This window comes from Dasypus novemcinctus, chromosome 10 (genome assembly GCF_030445035.2).
Source record: "Dasypus novemcinctus isolate mDasNov1 chromosome 10, mDasNov1.1.hap2, whole genome shotgun sequence".
NCBI lineage: Eukaryota > Metazoa > Chordata > Mammalia > Cingulata > Dasypodidae > Dasypus > Dasypus novemcinctus.
In genome coordinates this window covers 17432558-17451692 of record NC_080682.1, presented here as the reverse complement: position 1 = coordinate 17451692, position 19135 = coordinate 17432558, and the positions used below count along the sequence as shown (strand labels likewise).

Sequence of the window (19135 nt, the reverse complement as noted above, 5' to 3'; positions counted from 1 at the left end):
TGGCTGGAAAACAATATTACAAGCAAACAATAACCAAAAAAGGGCAGAAGTAGCTATATTAATATCAGACAAAGTAGACTTCGAATGCAAAACAATTATGAGAGACAAAGATGGACGCATACACATTAGTGAAAGGGGCAATCTTTCAAGAAGAAAGAACAATCATAAATATTTGTGCTCCTAACAATGGTGCCTCCAAATACATGAGGCAGACACTGGAAAAACTAAGTGAAGGAATAGATGCCTCTACAATTATAATGGGGGACTTTAATACACCACTCTGCACTTTGGACAGAACATCTCAAAAGAGAATCAATAAAGAAACAAAGACTTTGAACAATATATTAGAGGAGTTGGACCTAACTGACAGATTCAGAACATTACGCCCAAATAGAACAGGATATACATTCTTCTCAAGTGCACACAGTTCATTCTCCAGGACAGACCACATGTTAGGCTACAGAAAAAGTCTCAATGAATTCAGAAAGATAGAAATCATACAAAATAATTTCTCTGACCACAGTGTAATGAAGCTGGAATTCTACAAAGGTCAGAGAACCAGATTTTGCACCAGGACTTGGAAGTTAAACAACACACTCTTAGAAAAACCGTGGGTCAAGGAGGAAATCTCAAAAGAAATTAATAACTACCTTGAAAATAATGAAAATGATAACACAACATATCCATACTTATGGGATGCAGCAAAAGCAGTACTGAGAGGGAAATTTATAGCCATAAATTCATATATCAAAAAAGAAGAAAGATGAAGTTGAAGAACTAAATGCACACTTTGGGGAATTAGTTAGAAAACAACAAACTAAACCAAAAAGAAGAAGAAAGAAAAAAATAACAAAGATCACAGCAGAACTAAATGAAATAGAAGATAAGAAAACACTTGAAAAAATAAAACCAAGAGCTGGCTCTTTCAGAAAATCAATAAAATTGACAAACCCTTAGCTAAATTAACAAAGAAAAAAGAGAAGATGCAAATACACAAAAAAAGGAAATGAGAAAGGAGATATCACCACTGATCCCACAGAAATAAAGACTATCATAAGAGGATACTTTGAAAAACCATGCTCCAACAAAAACAACAATTTGGAGTAAATGGACAAATTCCTAGAAACACATAAGCAGTCTACATTGACAAAAGAAGTTGATGATCTCACCAAACCAATCACAAGTAAAGAGATAAAATCTGTCATTAAAAACCTCCCAAATAAAAAGAGCCCTGGTCCAGACAGCTTCACAGGTGAATTCTGCAAAACATTTCAGAAAGAACTAACACCAATCTTGCTTAAACTCTTCCAAAAATTTGAAACAGAAGGAACATTGCCTAACTCATTCTATGATGCCAACATTACTCTAGTACCAAAGCCAAACAAAGACACCACAAGAAAGGAAAATTACAGGCCAATCTCTCTAATGAACCTAGACAAAAAAATCCTCAACAAAATACTTGCTAATCATATTCAACAACACATTATACAAATTATACACCATGACCAACTGGGATTCATTCCTGGTATGCAAGGATGGTTCAACATAAGAAAATCAAATAATGTAATACACCACATAAACAGATTGAAGGAAAAAATAACATGATCATATCTATAGATGCAGGAAAAGCATTTGACAAAATACTATACCTTCTTTTTTTATTAGATTTATTTTTTATTTATTTCACTCTCCTTCCCCACCCCAGTTGTCTGCTATCTGTGTTCATTCGCTGTGTGTTCTTCTCTGCCTGCTTGTATTCTTGTCAGCAGCACTGGGAATCTGTGCCTCTTTTTGTTGCATCATCTTGCTGCGTCAGCTCTCCATGTGTGGTACCATTTCTGGGCAGGCTGTGCTTTTTTTGCATTGAGCAGCTCTCCTTATGGGGCACACTCCTTGTGCATGGGGCTTCCCTATGTGGGGGACACCCTTGTGTGGCATGGCACTCCTTGCGCACATCAGCACTGCATGTGGGCCAGCTCATCACATGTGTCAGGAGGACATGTGTTTGAACCTTGGACCTCCTATGTGGTAGGTGGATTCCCTATCCATTGGGCCAAATCCACTTCCCCAAACCTTTTCTTGATAAAAACACTGCAAAAGATTGGAATAGAAGGAAACTTTCTGAACATGATAAATCGTATATATGAAAAACACACAGCCAATGGTGAAATCCTAAAATCCTTCCCTCTAAGATCAGGAACAAGACAGGGATGCCCACTATCACCCCTCCTATTTAACATAGTCTTAGAAGTACTTGCTCGAGCACTGAGGCAAGAACCAAGCATAAAAGGCATCCAAATTGGAAAGGAAGAAATCAAAATTTCACTATTTGCAGATGATACGATCCTATACATAGAAAACCCTGAAAGGCCTACAACAAAGCTTCTAGAACTTATAAATGATTCAGAAAAGTAGCAGGTTACAAGATAACTAAACAAAAATCAGTAGCATTTCTGTACATCAATAATGAGCAATCTGAAGAGGACATCAGGAATCCAATACCATTCACAATAGTAAATAAAAAAATCAAATACCTAGGAATCAATTTAACTAAAGAAGTAAAAGAATTATACACAGTAAACTATGCAACACTGTTCAAGAAATCGAAGAAGACCTAAATTAATGGAAGAATATTCCCTGTTCATGGATAGGAAGACTAAATATTATTAAGATGTCTATCCTACCAAACGTGGTCTACACATTCAATGCAATCTCAATAAAAATCAACACAGCATTCTTTAGTGAACTAGAAAAACTAACTTTGAAATTTATTTGGAAAGGAAAGAGGCCCCAAAAAGCAAAAGACATATTGAATAAGAAAAACGAAATTGGACTAATCACACTACCTGACTTCAAAACATACTACAAAGCTACAGTAGTGAACACAACATGGTATTGGCACAAGGAGAGACACACTGACTAATGGAACTGAATTGAGAGTTCTGATATAGATGCTCATATATACAGCCATATGGTATTTGACAAGGCCACCAAACACTCTCAACTGGGAAAGAATGACCTCTTTAACAAATGGTGCCTGGAGAACTGGATATGCTTATGTAAAAGAGTGAAAGAGGGTTACAAACTTACACCTTATATAAAAATCAACTCAAGATGGATCAAAAGACCTAAATATAAGACCTGGGACCATAAAGACCTTGAAAAGCAAAGCAGGGAAGCATCTACAGGACATCATAATAGAAACAGCTTCATAAACTTCACACCAACAGCACGAGCAGCAAAAGAGCAAATAGATAAATGGGACTTCCTCTAAATTAAAGCCTTCTGCACCTCAAAGGAATTTGTTAGGAAAGTGAAAAGACAGGTTACACAATGGGAAAAAATATTTGGTGACCATATCTGATAGGAGACATATCTTGCATATATAAAGAACTCCTATATCTTGAAAATAAAAAGACAAACAACCCATTTAAAAAATAGGAAAAAGATTTGAACAGACACTTCTCCAAAGATAATATACAAATGGCTAACAAACATGAAAAAATGCTAAAAATCCCTAGCTATTAGGGAAATGCAAATCAAAACAACAATGATATACCATCTTATTCCCATAAAACTGGCAGCTATCAAAAAATTAGAATACTGCAATTGTTGGAGAGGATGAGGAGGAATGGGAACACTCATTCATTGCTGGTGGGAATGCAGAAGGATCCAGCCATTCTGGAGCTATAGATTTGCCATATGACGCTGCAATTCCACTAATGGGTATATACCCAGAAGATCTGAAAACAAGGACACAAACTAATATATGCACACCAATGTTCATAGCAGCACTATTCACTATTGCCAAAAGTTGGAATCATCACAAATGCCCATCAACAGATGAATGGATAAATAAAATGTGGTATATACATACAATGGAATACTACTCAGCTATAAAAACAAATACAGTACAAACACATGTGATTACATGGGTGAATCTTGTGAACTTTATGTTGAGTGAAGCAACCCCGGCATTGAAGGACAAATACCACATGACCTCTCTGATATGAAATAAGTAAACCAAGGTGTCTCAGAGACCTAGACACTGCTTGACAAACTTTAAGGTAGTTGGAGGATAGAGGAAGGATGTGAGATGACAATTGCTTGGGTGAAATCTATGATAAACGAGAGGTAAGTATTTGTACAGGGATGGGATATAATGGGAGCATAGGAATAACTTAGGTTGGGGCTGTGTGGGCTTTAGGTGTGCTATGGATGGAAGGATGGGTCAGATTGCCAAAGAAATTGAGGAGACTGTGACAGGAACACTTGATCATGGGAGACTGTCATGTATGTGGTTAAAATTGTGGTGCAAAGAAAACTCTTTAGAGAATGTAATATGGAAGGTTACCTGTTTGGGATGCTTCAGAGGGGGGCATCTGACACAGGGCAGGCTTCTGGGGAGTGTGTGAGTGCTCATTTTGTCATAGTGGATTATATCATTGGGTGGAGACCCACACAATGAGAGTGAAGGTATACCCACATCCTGGGAGGACTGATGTTCTCAAACAGAGGGGATTGTATCTCTTGAGAGAATTGGTGGCTCCCAACAGGTTAGGATGGTCAAGTACGTCAAGCCCTCAACATTTTTGCAAGTATTTCTGAATATGGTCCCTCAAGTAATGAAGATTTATTGTCATGGTGGGCCCCAAAGGGAGGGGGAACAGGGTGTCGAATATATGGAATCAGGCTAACTGTGGGGCAATGGAAGTGTTCCTCAAAATCATGCCATGATGGATATAGTTCATGTTAAATTACCCCAAAAATGTATAAAATTCTATAGGCTAAAATGTAAACAATAATGTAAAACATGGGGCAGTGGACTTGGTCCAGTGGTTAGGGCATCCGTCTACCACATGGGAGGTCCGTGGTTCAAACCCTCGGCCTCCTTGACCCGTGTAGAGCCGGCCTATGTGCAGTGCTGATGCACGCAAGGAGTGCCCTGCCACACAGGGGTGTTCCCCCGCATAGGGGAGCCCCACACGCAGGTAATGCACCCTGTAAGGAGAGCTGTACAGCGTGAAAGAAAGTGCAGCCTGCCCAGGAATGGTGCCACACACAGGAAGAGCTGACACAACAAGATAATGCAATAAAAGAAACACAGATTCCTGTGCCGCTGACAACAGAAGCAGACAAAAAAGATGCAGCAAATAGACACCGAGAACAGCCAGCCGGCGGGGGGGGGGGCGGGGGGAGAATACATAAATCTTTTTTTAAAATGTAAATCATAAAATAACTAAAAATTTAGAAAATTGTATATCTAAAATGTAAACCATAATGTAAACCCAAATGGAACCATGTTTGAAAGCTATCGTTTCAATATCTATACATTAGCTGCAGCAAATATAATCTGAACATGTAAAAAGATCACTGTTGGGGAAGGGACAAAGGGTTTGATGTTGGATATGTGGGAGAACCATATATTGTATATGTGAATTACTGTGACCTAAAACTTATGTCAAGAGAAACTTAATAATCAAGAAAAAAAAAAAAAAGGAAAGAGGTAGACACTGAGGAAGAAATGGAATAAATTTCCTTGCCACTGTACATACAGGCAACACCTGTAGCAGTTATGAAAGGCAAAATGTCAAAAACAAAGCTTTTTCATTTTTTCATTTCTTTCATACCCCAATTTATTTTTCCTTTATTTAATTTTTCTAAATTACTATGTATTCTATATCTAACCTTTAAACCCATCATTTAATTCCATTTTTCTGTTAAGGGAACCTGGCAATATATTGGGCTTCCTTTTTGAAGAAGTTTTGGGCTACAAAGAGGTTCAATTATGGAAGAGGAGGGGCACGTGTTTGGGGTGTCATTGGTGCAATGCACACGGATGGGAGGGAGTTCTCCAGGGCATATATACAGGGTACTTAGAAAGGTTTGGATATTTTCATAGTGGTTTCAGTTGGAAACAACATATGAGAGAGTGCTGAATTCCTGATCAGGGGAGCTCTATCACATTCCCCAATGGAACAACAACAATCCCACAAGTGCAATTGCAAAGACCAATAAAGATGGATGGTCCAATGATGAGCCCTTTATACTGATGGCTCTGATTATGAGTCTATGTGCCTGAAATATGAATTAGGTCTATAGCTGTAGGGTGCCTAAGAATTACCTCCTGAGAGCCTCCATGTTGTTTAAATGTGGCCACTCTCTCAGCCAAACTCAGCATATAGATGCATTGCCTTCCCCCCAGCATGGGACATGACTCCCAGGGATAAGCCTTCTTGGCACAGAGGGATTACTACCAAGTACCAGCTGAAGATGTAACTACAAAAAGACCATGAACAAAGAAGTCAACTCAGACCGGCAGAATATCTCAGCCTAACTGTAATATCAGGTGTTAACAACTGCATTTTGACTTTGGATAAAAACGGGGAAGTGGAAAGGACAAGTGAGTTTATATGGTTAAGAGTCTCCAAAAAAGAGTCAGGAGGTCATCAGGAGATGATGTTATGCATGCCTCAGCAGGGTACCAGAGACAGCCAAGGTAAATGGAAACCCAGGTGCTGGTTCTCCTAAGGGCTGCAGCAATACACAGGTCCTATGGTCAAGGCAGATGGCTCTGGAGTTCAGGGCCATATTAGTTGGCCCTATTTCGGAGTTTGTGTTCCTGAGTGTGATGGAGTTGGACTCAGTTATAACCTTTCTACACATACCTCTTCTGTCACTTTTACCAGACCTATGCTTGGCAATTGGGTTGCTCTATGCTCAGGAGACCTGAATGTCTGAACTTTCCATGTCATGGCCAGGCCCTGGGCCTCAGCAGACTTGCGGCTCCTACCCTCTGGTTTCTTGGACTTACCCTGGCCACCTGACAGGGAGGTGAAGAGGGTCAACCACGACAACAGGGAGACAAGAGTGCCTACAGCTGAAAACAGGAGAATTTCATCCATCACGCATGTGGAATCTAAACCCCCTCTTGATGTAGAGGGGGACTGGACATAGCCATCCCACATCCACAAGATGGAGGAATAGAGTATGGATTAGAGTGGACTTACTAGTGTCCTGCTGGGGAACTATTTGATTAGTAGGGAAGAAATTGTAGTAGTGATATGAAGAGGGTGGCCATGGGGCTGCTGATGGTCGGAGAGGGAAGAAGAGATATGGTGTGGGGGCATTTTCAGAATTTGGTATTGTCCTACGTGGTGCTGAAGGGATGCATGCTGGACATTGTGTGTCCTCTCACGGCCCACTGGTTGTCCTGGGGGAGAGTGTGGACTACAATGTGGAACATTGTCCATGTGCTGCTCCTGTTCTCCAGAATGTATTTGCCAGGTGCAGTATATATGCCACAATGATGGAAGAGTTTGTTGATCTGGGAGGGGTGGCATTGGTGGGGTGGGGGGTATATGAGGGCCTCATATATTTTGCATGTAACATTTAAAAGAAAATAAAGAAAAAAAAATATAAGCGTTTCCAACATTCCCCATACCCGACCCCACCCTCACTCCTCCCATATCAACAACCCCTTTCATCATCATGGAACATTCATTGTACATGATGAATACATTTTGGAGCACTGCTGCACTGCATGGATTATATTTTACATTGTAGTTTACACTCTCCCCCAGTATATTCAGTGGGTTATGGCAAGATATATAATATCCAGCATCTGTCCCTGCAATATTATTTAGGACAACTCAAGTCCCAAAAATGCCCTCATCGGGGGAGATTTTGTAAAAATTTTTCTCTGCTACTCCCAAATTAAGGCTAAGAGAAATGTACATAACACTGTCACATTGTATAGGGTTTGTTTTTGTCTAGTTTTCTCTCTAAGAGCATCATCCTTTAAAGGACTTTCAATTCTGTGAGATGAGAAGTTTTTACTAATCCAAATGCATACACTCCTTTTCTACTACGTTTACACCCATGTCTTGGAGGGAATGTGGCTCAAGCACTTGAGCACCCATCTCACACATGTGAGGTCACAGGTTCATTTCCCAGTGCCGCCTAAAGAAGACAAGCAAACAATGATAAGACAATGAACAGACACTGAGCATTGATGAGTACACCTGAGACTTGGTTATATCTTCTAACTCTACAGTTCCCCACAGTCCATGATTCTTTCTATTTTCCTTCATTTTTGCTTGCAAAATGATCAGTTGCAGTATGAGCATATTTTTTTCTTATAAAACGTTGTAGGGAGTGGATAAGGCTCAAGAGGTTGAGTGGTTGCTTCCCACATGGGAGATTGCAGAGTCTGCCCCTTGTGCCTTTAAAAAAAAAAAAAGTACAGGAAAACAAAAAACAACTCAGGGGAGCCAATGTGGTTTAATGGTTGAGCTCCAGCTTCCTTTTTTCAAGGTTCTGAGTTCAATCCCCAGCTCCAGTGCCTATAAACAAAAGCAACTTTGTAAATGTATCCATCAGCAAGTAACATGCTAAAAGCATTTCTTTAAAGATTTATTTATTTATTTCTCTCCCCTCCCCTCCCCCACCCCAGTAGTCTGTTCTCTGTGTCTATTTGCTGCATCTTCTTTGTCTGCTTCTGTTGTTGTCAGCGGCACAGGAATCTGTGTTTCTTTTTTTGCATTATCTTGTTTGTCAGCTCTCCGTGTGTGCGGCACCATTCCTGGGCAGGCTGCATTTCTTTCATGCTGGGCAACACTCCTTGCAGGGCGCGCTCCTTGCGTGTGGGGCTCCCCTATGCGGAGGACACCCTTGCATGGCACTGCACTCCTTGTGTGCATCAGCACTGAGCATGGGCCAGCTCCACACGGGTCAAGGAGACCCGGGGTTTGAACCGTGGACCTTTCTCTTTATCTCTCTCTCTCTCTCTCTCTCTCTCTCTCTCTCTCTCTCCACTCCCTCTCCCCCTCTCTATTCAACCTGGTTATAATGGACTCCTGTAATAGGATTAAGACACACCCTTGGCATTGTCTTAACTGAAGTAACCTAATCAAAGACTCTGCATACACTAGGTTTTCACCCAGAGGAAGGGATTAGTTTGAAGGACATGATTTCTGGGATACATACACTTTCAAATCACCATGGTGATGTAGAGCAGAGGCTTACAGATGGAAGCATATCTATCATAAGCCATGGCTGTCAGAAGACAGCACTCAGTCAGGCCCACACTAGCAAAGAAGGAGTACCACTAGGCACACCCTATAAAGGAGATGGATTTCTGTTCCTAGAAGTCAATAGTTGAATAGGTTCTTTCCCTTAAATTCTATATGCTTACATTAATACTGCTACCCACTATGTTTCTGTTTCAGTATGTCACACCTATCACTTTGTATTTCACCCATCATTTTGTATTTAATTATTTGGCATCATTGGTGTTGTGAGCATCTTAATCTAATAAGCAGAATATCAGTGGAGTTGGATTTTCTTTTTACCTAGTGAGACAACAGGATTCTTGATTGTTCACTTCATAGTTTAATTTTTTTCCTACTAAGAAGGGCATTTAACACAAACAGGCACATACACACTAATACACAAAAATGTTTTAAATGTTATATTTAGTTTTGCTTCTGCATCTTTTCAAATTCCCTTTGCTGTTTCAATGGCATTTGTTTAATTACTTTGCTGAATTATTTAATTAAGCTCTGATTACTCTTCAGCCTGCATTCACTTGGCACTCTTGCATCTCTCAGTATAGTTGGCCAATGGAGAAGGATTAAGGCCTCTCACTTACTTCAACACAAGAGCTTTCAATCATTAACACCTTCTTTAAATTAACATCTTTAGTATGCCAGTAGAATTTTCTCATATTTTCTCTTGAATATGGACTCTCCTTATCCCTCACTTAGAGTGGGAACAAAAATTGTTCCCTATTTGGAAATTTTGCAAATAATTTTAGTAATAATTTAGTTTGGAATAAGCAAGGCACCTGAGTAAAACTTACCATCTTGTCCACAAATCTCGAAAACTTACTTTTAAAAATACAAGACATTTTCAGTTTTACAAAATTACAGAATGATATTAATGTAACATTTTATTAGCTCAAATATTGACAAAAATGCCATTCAAAACCCTTCCTAAAATAAGAACAAGGCCTAGAGCAGCATTGTGCCTGGGAATTTCCTCCTGTTAGCCTTCATGTTACTCAAATGTGGCCAGTCTCGAAGCCAAACTCAGCATGTAAATGCAATGCCTTCCCCCCAGCGTGGGACATGACACCCGGGGATGAGCCTCCCTGGCACCGAGGGACCACTATCAACTACCAACTGATGATGCAACTGGAAAATGACCTTATACGGAAGGTTCAATGTGGATCAGCAGAATATCCCTGTCTACATAAAATAACATGACTTTAAAATGCTGTTTGACCTAATGTAAGGGGGAAATGGAAAGGAGAAATGAGTTTATATGTCTACGAATCTCTAAAAAAGAGTCTGGAGGCTGTCAGAAGGATTGCCCTTATGCACAACTGAGCAGAGTCTGAGAGACAGATAAAGCAGATACAACCCCCAGATATTGGTTCCTTTGAGGGCTAAAGAGACCCATGGGAGTTATGGTCATGGCCGATGGGGTTAACTACCAGGTCAGATGGCCCCTCTTTGGAAATGGTGTTTATGTGTGATGAATCTGGACTCAGATGGGATCTCCCTTCATAAGACTTTCATGCTAATGTGCTGGAGGTGCAGTTAGTGTTGGGGTTTAAGATATATTTAGGGGATTTGAATCTCTGGACTGACAATGTGATAGCCAGGTCCTGAGCCTCAACAGACTCCAGCACCTACAATCTGATTTATTGGACTTACCACACTCAGCTAAGATGGAGTTGAAGAAGGACAACCACCACACCATGGAGCCTAGAGTGATTACAACTGAAAGTGGGAGGATTGCATCCAGTATCCATGTGGAATCTGAGCCTCCTCGTGACATAGAGGTGCAATGGACACAACCAATCCAATATCCACATAGAAGAGGTGGCATTGGATTGGGAAAAGTGGACATGGTGGCTGATGGGTATGGGGAAAGGCAGGAAGAGATGAGAGGTGGAGGCGTCTTTGGGACATGGAGCTGCCCTGGATGGTGCTTCAGGGGCAATCACCAGACATTGTAAATCCTCACAGGGCCCACTGGATGGAATGGGGGAGAGTATGGGCCATGACGTGGACCATTGACCATGAGGTGCAGTGGTGCCCAAAGATGTACTTACCAAATGCAATGGATGTGTCATGATGATGGGAACGAGTGTTGCTGGGGGGGGAGAGGTGGGGTGGGGGGGTGGGGTTGAATGGGACCTCATATATATATTTTTAATGTAATATTATTACAAAGTCAATAAAAAAAAAAACCCTTCCAAATTTGTTCTCCTTGATTGTTCAGCAGGTAACACAATTTTTATTATTCATCATCAGAGGACTAAACATTAAAGGTTCATCTTGGTACACACAAACCCAGCTGCATATTTTAGGAATATCTAACAGGCTGAAAAGCCAGGATCTATTAAGTGAAGCACATGCATGTCCCTAAAGATTTTGGCCATCTTCTAAGGCTCCATTTCTCGTTCTCTATTATCTAGACCTTGTCAGTGTCCACAAGGAAGTGAAATTTCAAAACCAGATGATACCAGAACTCCTTGCAGCTCAGTGTTTCTGTTTACCTCATAATCTTCCTAAAACAATTCTAATGAGTAATGAGTTTGATCTTTACTTTCTAAATACTAATAGTAGGACATCATTAAAAATATGTGAAAAGCAAAAAGCATTCAATACCTTAGAAACATTGTTAGGTTTGTTTTAAGGAGACTATTTGGGCCAAAGGGCAATGATAAAAATAAGTACAAACTTTCAACCCCTAGGCTATCAGTGATTCAGGCTCTTTGACCTTCAACTAAATACAAGGGAAAATCTGAGTCTTTGCAGTAAAATGCACCATTAAATTTCATGGTCTTACCTAAATTTTTCTTTTAACTTCCATGTCTCCTGACACTATGTTACTATGAATTAATCCCGTTCCATTCCCTGCTTCCTCCACCAATTTAAAATATGCTTCTCTTTCTCAAATTAATCTGCAAAATCCAGCTCCTAATCTTCCTCTTGAGAATACCTGTCATTTACCCCTTGCTAGTCTCTGTGATTCTTACTGTTCTTGCCTCCCTTAGCTTGTAGATCTGTTTGAATCACCTTCCATTGAACTACCCATAAAATACAGAATATATATGTATGTATGCATGTATGTATAGCTTAGCTCCTCACTAGATATGAAGATAGAAAATCTGTCTTATTTTTCTCTTCCTCCTTACCACCCACCTGATGCATTTATCGAGAAAGCCCTTAGTAATACCTAGCCGATTGACTGTGTTCCATTATTTATTGTATAGCTATATCTGTATTCAGTTACTGTGATCAAATAAGATGTACTTTTAGTCCCAGAGGCTGATCTTAGTTAGAATATGTGGTTCAGTTAAGAGTAGGTTATGGGATTTGCCCTTGGTGTAAGTATAATTCACAAGCCAGTGTGCCTATGGAATTATATTTTTATTGTCCTTAGTTTCATCCCCTGAAAAAATACCTTACTGGCAATTCCCTTTAGTACTTCAGGTCATGGTTCTCAACAGCATCTCATGGAGACATTTCTTGGAAGGCAGCAGCTCCCAGTCACTACACTTATCCCCAGAAACCCCCAGAATATTAACTTCCGATGTCCATCAGCACTTGTATTCATCACCTCTCTGAGCCCATATAAGCCCATCAGATATAGAGATGTGCAATATTATGGTACTTTATACTACTAACACCAACCAGTAGTCCACCCCATCTGAAACCCTAAGGGCTCTCTAAGAACAGATTTCTCATATAAACTTACACATTTTCAAAGAACAATGCTTCAGAGTACATAACTATGCTTGGATTGCAGGTCCCACATCTTTTACTCAGGCTGCATTGCCTAGGTGGCAAGAGATGAACACATAGGTTCTGCCATTATCACCTATAGGGTCAACAATCCCCCTTCTCTCAATCCAGGCCATGTGCATATTCATGGAAGATTCAGCAAATGTCTCTGATACATCATCCTTTATAAGAATAATCCATGTGACTTTTATCCAAATTGAGATCCCAAGACAGCATTAAGAATTCAATGATGGAAGCAGACTTGGCCCAGTGGTTAGGATGTCCATCTACCACATGGGAGGTCCACCGTTCAAACCCCAGCCCTCCTTGACCTTTGTGGAGCTGGCCCATGCACAGTATTGATGCGCACAATGAGTGCCCTGCCAGGCAGGGTTGTCCCCCATGTAAGAGAGCCCCACAGGCAAGGAGTGTGCCCCATAAGGAGAGCCGTCTAGTGCGAAAGAAAGTGCAGCCTGCTTAAGAAGGGCACGGCCCACATGGAGAGCTGACACAGCAAGATGACACAACAAAAAGAAACACAGATTCCTGTGCCACTGACAACAGAAGCGGACAAAGAAGAAGATGCAACAAATAGACATACAGAACAGGAAACCAGGGCTGGGGGGTGGGGGGTAAAGGGAGAGAAATAAATAAATAAATGAATGAATAAATGAATAAATAAATAAATAAATAAATAAATAAATAAATCTTAAAAAAAAAAAAGAATTCAATGAATCCCAAAGATAATATGTAAATATACCGACCACTGGTTTATATTAGTTAGCTCAAGTCTTGGAAATCTGGCAATTCAACAGTTGTGTAATACATTATCTTCCCCTTTTTAAACAGAAATATGGGATCACAAACTTTAATATACCTTCACATTTACAGATCTTGGTAGCTGGTCAGAGTTGTTGGGAAGCCCACTATCCCACTCCCTATACAATTCTTCTTTGAGCTTCCTGGAAAATATCGACATTAAAGTTAACAGCTATTCTAGAAAATGACTTTGAATAAAAGGTTTAACTCAGACCAGCAGAATATCTCAGCCTACATGTAATATCAGGAGTTAAAAATGCTTCTTGACCTTGTACTAAAGGGATAAATGGAAAGGACAAATGAGTTTGTATGGCTATGAGTCTCCAAAACAGAGTCGGGAGGCCAGCAGTGGGGTCACCCTTATGCACACCTCATCACAGTCCCAGAGACAGCTGAAGTAGAAATAACCCCAAGTATTGGTTCTTCTGAGGGCTACAGAGACTCACAGTTTCTATGGTCATGGCAGATGGAGTTCAGTGCCATGTCAGTTGGCCCTACTTTGGAGTTTGTATTCCTGAGTGTGATGGAGTTGGACTCAGATGTCCTCTTTGTTCACAATCCTCTCCTGTTACTTTAACTGAGCCTAAGTGCTGAGGTTTAGTGTATACTCAGGGGACCTGAATCTCTGGACTGTCCATGTGATAGCCAGGCCCTGAGCCTCAACAGATTTGCAACTCCTACCTTCTGGTTTATTGCACTTACCCCAGCCAGTTAACAGGGAGGTGAAGAAGACCAACCACCGCACAAGGGAACCAAGAGTGCCTATAACTGTAAGCAGGAGAATTGCATCCATTATCCAAGTGGAAGCTAAGCCCCCTTTCAACATAGAGGTGGCGTGGACATAACTATCCCAGGGTCCACAGGATGGAGGAATAGAGTATGGATTAGGGTGGACTTACTGATATTCTATTCTGGAACTATTGTGATTAATAATGAAAGAAAATGTAGCATTAATGTGGAGAAAGTGGCCAAAGTAGCTGCTGAGGATAGGGAGTGGGAAGAAGAAAAGTGATGTGGGGGCAGTTTCAGAACTTGCAGTTGTCCTGGGTGGTACTGCAGGGACAGTTACTGGACATTGTATGTCCTCCTATGGCTCACTGGGTGGATGGGGGAGAGTGTAAACTACAATGTGGACCATTGACCATGTGGTGCAGCAATGCTAAGAGATATATTCACCAAGTGCAATGAATGTCCCATGATGATGGAGGAGGTTGTTGTTATGGGAGGAGTGGGGAGAGGGGGGTGGCAGGTCAATGGAGACCTCATATTTTTAGAATGTAACATTAAAAAAATAAAGATAAAAAAATAAAAAATAAAATAAATAAAGCTAACAGTTATTGTATACAATTCATTATACCACCCCATACAACCATAAATTTCCCAGACACAGAGTGTGGAACACAGACATAGAAAGACCTGTACCATTAATTGTTCTTAGTCTCTTCATCTTGAATATTCGTAAATCTATTCAGTGACTCTATTACAATGACATTTTATAAATAAATATTTTTATTTTTAAAGAGGCTTTATATTACATAAATGTTACATAAAAAATATAAGGAATTCCAATATGCCCTACTCCCTCCCCCTCCCACATTTTCCCACATTAACAACATCCTTAATTAGTGTAGTGCATTTGTTAAAATTGATGAACCCATAATAAACCTCCTCAGCAAACCATGAATAGAAATTTCAAATTTGAGAAATCATTCTATAGTATGATATCATCAGCTCTATCAACTAAAGTTAGATATTCTGGATTTATTGAGAGCAAGAAAGAGAGCTTAGAATTCCAAAATAAGAGATATTACTATTGTATGTGACATGGACATTGATTATCATCTCCCATCAGAAATACCCACTGAAGTACAAATGTGAGGATAAAAGCATCGGACTCAGAAGTCAATGGACACTGAAGGATCACACCCCTTTTCCCATCCTTTCTCAGGAATCAGATTGTGACCCCTTCCTTTAAACTACAACTGACAGAGAGGACATGACCAATACCTTCGTAGATTCCTTACCACTGAAAGACATCTTAGACAAGCACTAACTATATCTGATTGGTCAATCCATGAAGCACAGCCTAAACAAATAAAAACTTGGTTTCTCTCCAAAAGTATATCCCCACTCTGTTCATTCTCCTACAATCAGAAACATAGAACAGTCAGTGATCACCACCAACTCTAGATTATGCTGCATCATAATATTTAGAAGAAAAGATTTCTGGGGAACTATGGCAACACTAATCACTGGGTGAAGAAGACTGAGATTTAGAAGATCCCAATCTCAGAAGGAAAAAAGAATCAAGAGGGCTTCTAACCTTGGTTTTCAAAAATACTTGTGGTTAGATTAATAAAAGAAGTGGCTATCCCTGATGTACAGTAAACATATGAACCTCCAGGATGTAAAATATTGTGTTTCTGTGGCAACAGCTCAGCTGTGGATCCATAATACCATATTATCTGAGTCCTATTAAGCCCATTCACAATATGAATTTTATTAATTCACATTCTTGTGCATATTACTCTGGATTAAGGTGATTGATTCTGCCTTGCCAAATCTGTCATCTATTCATCTCACTGTCTGTGACCTTAGCAATGCCCTCTCCTCTTTTGCAACTTCCTCAAAGCATCTTTGATGTCCCTGTTCCTCAGACTGTAAATCAAGGGATTCATCATGGGAATGACCACAGTGTACAAAACTGAAGCAAATCTGTCAAAGCCAGGGGAACCACCAGAGATGGAACTTAAATAGACAAACATAGATGACGTATAGAAAAGGGAAACAGCAGTCAGGTGAGAAGCACATGTGTTGAAAGCCTTGGACCTGCCTTTAGCTGAAGTGATCTTCATGATTGAGATAACAATATAGACATAGGATATCAGGATAACTAGAGCATTTGTTGTCCCAAACATCTGTGATAATATAGCAAGCATGACATGTATGAGGGAAGTGTCAGTGCAGGACAAGACTAACAATTCAGGCATGTCACAGAAGAAATGGTTGATAACATTAGGCCCACAGAAGTGAAGCTGAAGCAAGCCACATAATTGGGATAAAGAACCAGAGAGTCCAGCTATATAGACTCCCAGTGCCATACGAATACAGAGGCTGGGTGACATGATTGATGAATAGAACAGCGGTTTACAAATGGCAGCATATCTGTCATAAGCCATGGCAGACAGGAGACAAGACTCGCTAAGTCCCAAAGTTGAAAAGATGAAGTATTGGGCAATGCAACCCAAAAAGGTGATTGTTTGCTGCTTCTGGAAGAAGCTGAAGAGCATCTTTGGAGTTATGGAGGTAACATAGCAGATATCTATGAAGGACAGGTTGATGAGGAAGAAGTACATGGGTGTGTGGAGGTGGGAATCCATTCTTATTAAGACAATGAGGTACAGATTCCAGGTCACAGTCATGAGGTAGATGACCAGGAATATAACAAAGAGCAGTGCTAAGATTCTGGGAAAATCTGAAAATCCCAAGAGGACGAAGTGGGTGATCTCTGTGATATTTCCTTCTATAGTCATTGACCCAGTGCTTCTAAAATCAGAAAGGAGACAAAGGAATACATTGCTGAGCCGGATAAACTGGTATCACTATCATGTTCATATGTGCCAGACTTTTCCTTCCTTAAGCTCTTGAAAAGAAATACATGCTGCTCTTCAAGTGAAAATAACCTACATTTTCACCTCAAAGTAATTAAGAAGTAGCTACTAAGTTCTTCATGTGCCAAATTAATTTATGTCATCAAGAGAATTAATAGAGATATTTAAAATATTGAGTGGGATCTTTAAAAATGTACTGTTGGAAATGCTATGATTATTACACATAAGGTAGACATCATTATTCAAATAAATTTTTTAAAAAGACCCCTGTGAATTCACCATATAACTGTTATTTTATAATAAAAATATAAGTGGGGTCATCCTATAATAAATTTAAAATAGACCTTCTCTCCTAGATTTTCATCAACATATTTTAAATTTCTTCTTTTACATTTAAGAGGTATGATATTCCCTCTCTTTATGACAAGTTTTTTCAAGTTTTTTTTGCAAATGTACTTAATGTAGCATTATCAAACATCTTGGAAAAAGAACATCATTTAATACTGATTTTTTTATATAGGACAGAAGTAGGTGTAGTCAATAAAGTCATGGTATCATAACTCTACTGAAGCCTTATACTAAGCATTCTTAACAGGTGCACATGGTTCAATACTGGTCCAAACTATTGTCACAATGTTAGGTCATTTTGCCTTTTAAAAGAGAGCATAGTACTGTGGTTAAGGGTTTACACTTTGGATTTGTGTCCTAAAAACCTCTTGCTTTAAGAACATGTCTCAATGGTTTAAACACACTAAATCCAGATTTACTCAATATAAAGTATGCCAATAAAAGCCCCTGAACTACGAGGTTATGGAATTTATAAGAAGAAATTATTCAAGTGCTCAGCTCACAGTTCAGTATATTATATCGGTTCAGTAAATGTTCAGCATTATAACCATTGGTTGTTTAGTGACATCCAAAGCCTATTGTCCGAGAATGTACCTGGTTAACTTGAGGAAAGATTCCTGAGAAATCAACAGCTCTGGAGATAGTCTGGCATTGCTTCTTGGCAGGCGTAGTTTTATTTTCTACTGTTCATGCAAGTCAGACCATCTAAATCTATGAAGATACAAACCTCTTAAACACTTTTCATTTAGTTTGAATGAATTCAGGTAAACTCAGTCAATGGACAACCAGAATCACACTATGATGGTCACTGATATACAGATAGGGTCCAAAAAAAATTTCATTTCCAAGTATATCTCAAATACCATAATAATTGATCAATTCAGTGAAAATATGTCAAACAGTTGACTAATCAGTTGCACTAAAATTCTTCATTTTTTCTTATATTTCTGTGACATAGGCAGTAGTAATTAAATACAGCATATGAAATGAACCACTCCTAGAAGAATGAGAAGTTGTGCATTGTTTTTCTCATTCATGATGAAATTTATCCTGAGAATTTCTGTTAAAATTTGGCAAGCAAGAGGGAAAAGGGAAAATCTGCATATACTTACTCTAATTTCTTTGCATGTTTCAATAGACATTTGGAGAAGAACAGGCGGTAGACTTAACTAGTGTTTCTAACTAATCAAAACCCCTTGCAATCCTGATCTTATAAGGATGTGGTCAGTATCCTAAGTTATATGAAATCAGGTAAAGAAACACAGGGATAGTTTCTGATTGAAGAAAACTAGACAAATAAAGGAAGCTTAAAAAGGACAAGAGAACAACACTACTTGAGCTGGGAGTGGGCACCACTGATATCTCCTTTCCCCAGTGTATTGCTTCGAGATACCCAGAGCCTCCAAAGATGACAATGGAGAGATATTTGAGGAATTTTTAAAGGCATAATGGAAACATCCTTGGGTACTTTTTAATACCGTTATACAGTGGAACTGCTTGTCTCTTGCTACTCAGAAACTATAAATCAAAGCCATATGTTTCAACAGAACTAGTTTA

At 39.5% G+C, this 19135-nt stretch overlaps 1 protein-coding gene across 1 annotated transcript; it reads right to left on the bottom strand.

Annotated features, from left to right (window-relative positions):
• Positions 1-16213: 16213 nt before the first annotated feature.
• On the bottom strand, positions 16214-17152 carry LOC101414282 (olfactory receptor 5AN1-like). The gene has a single exon (XM_004448266.1). It carries the CDS (start codon positions 17150-17152, stop codon positions 16214-16216), a length of 939 nt encoding a protein of 312 aa, XP_004448323.1.
• Positions 17153-19135: the final 1983 nt, after the last annotated feature.

Bases quoted from the DNA above. Each gene is read 5' to 3' on its own strand.
- LOC101414282 (XM_004448266.1), bottom strand. From the start codon at position 17,152: ATGACTATAGAAGGAAATATCACAGAGATCACCCACTTCGTCCTCTTG.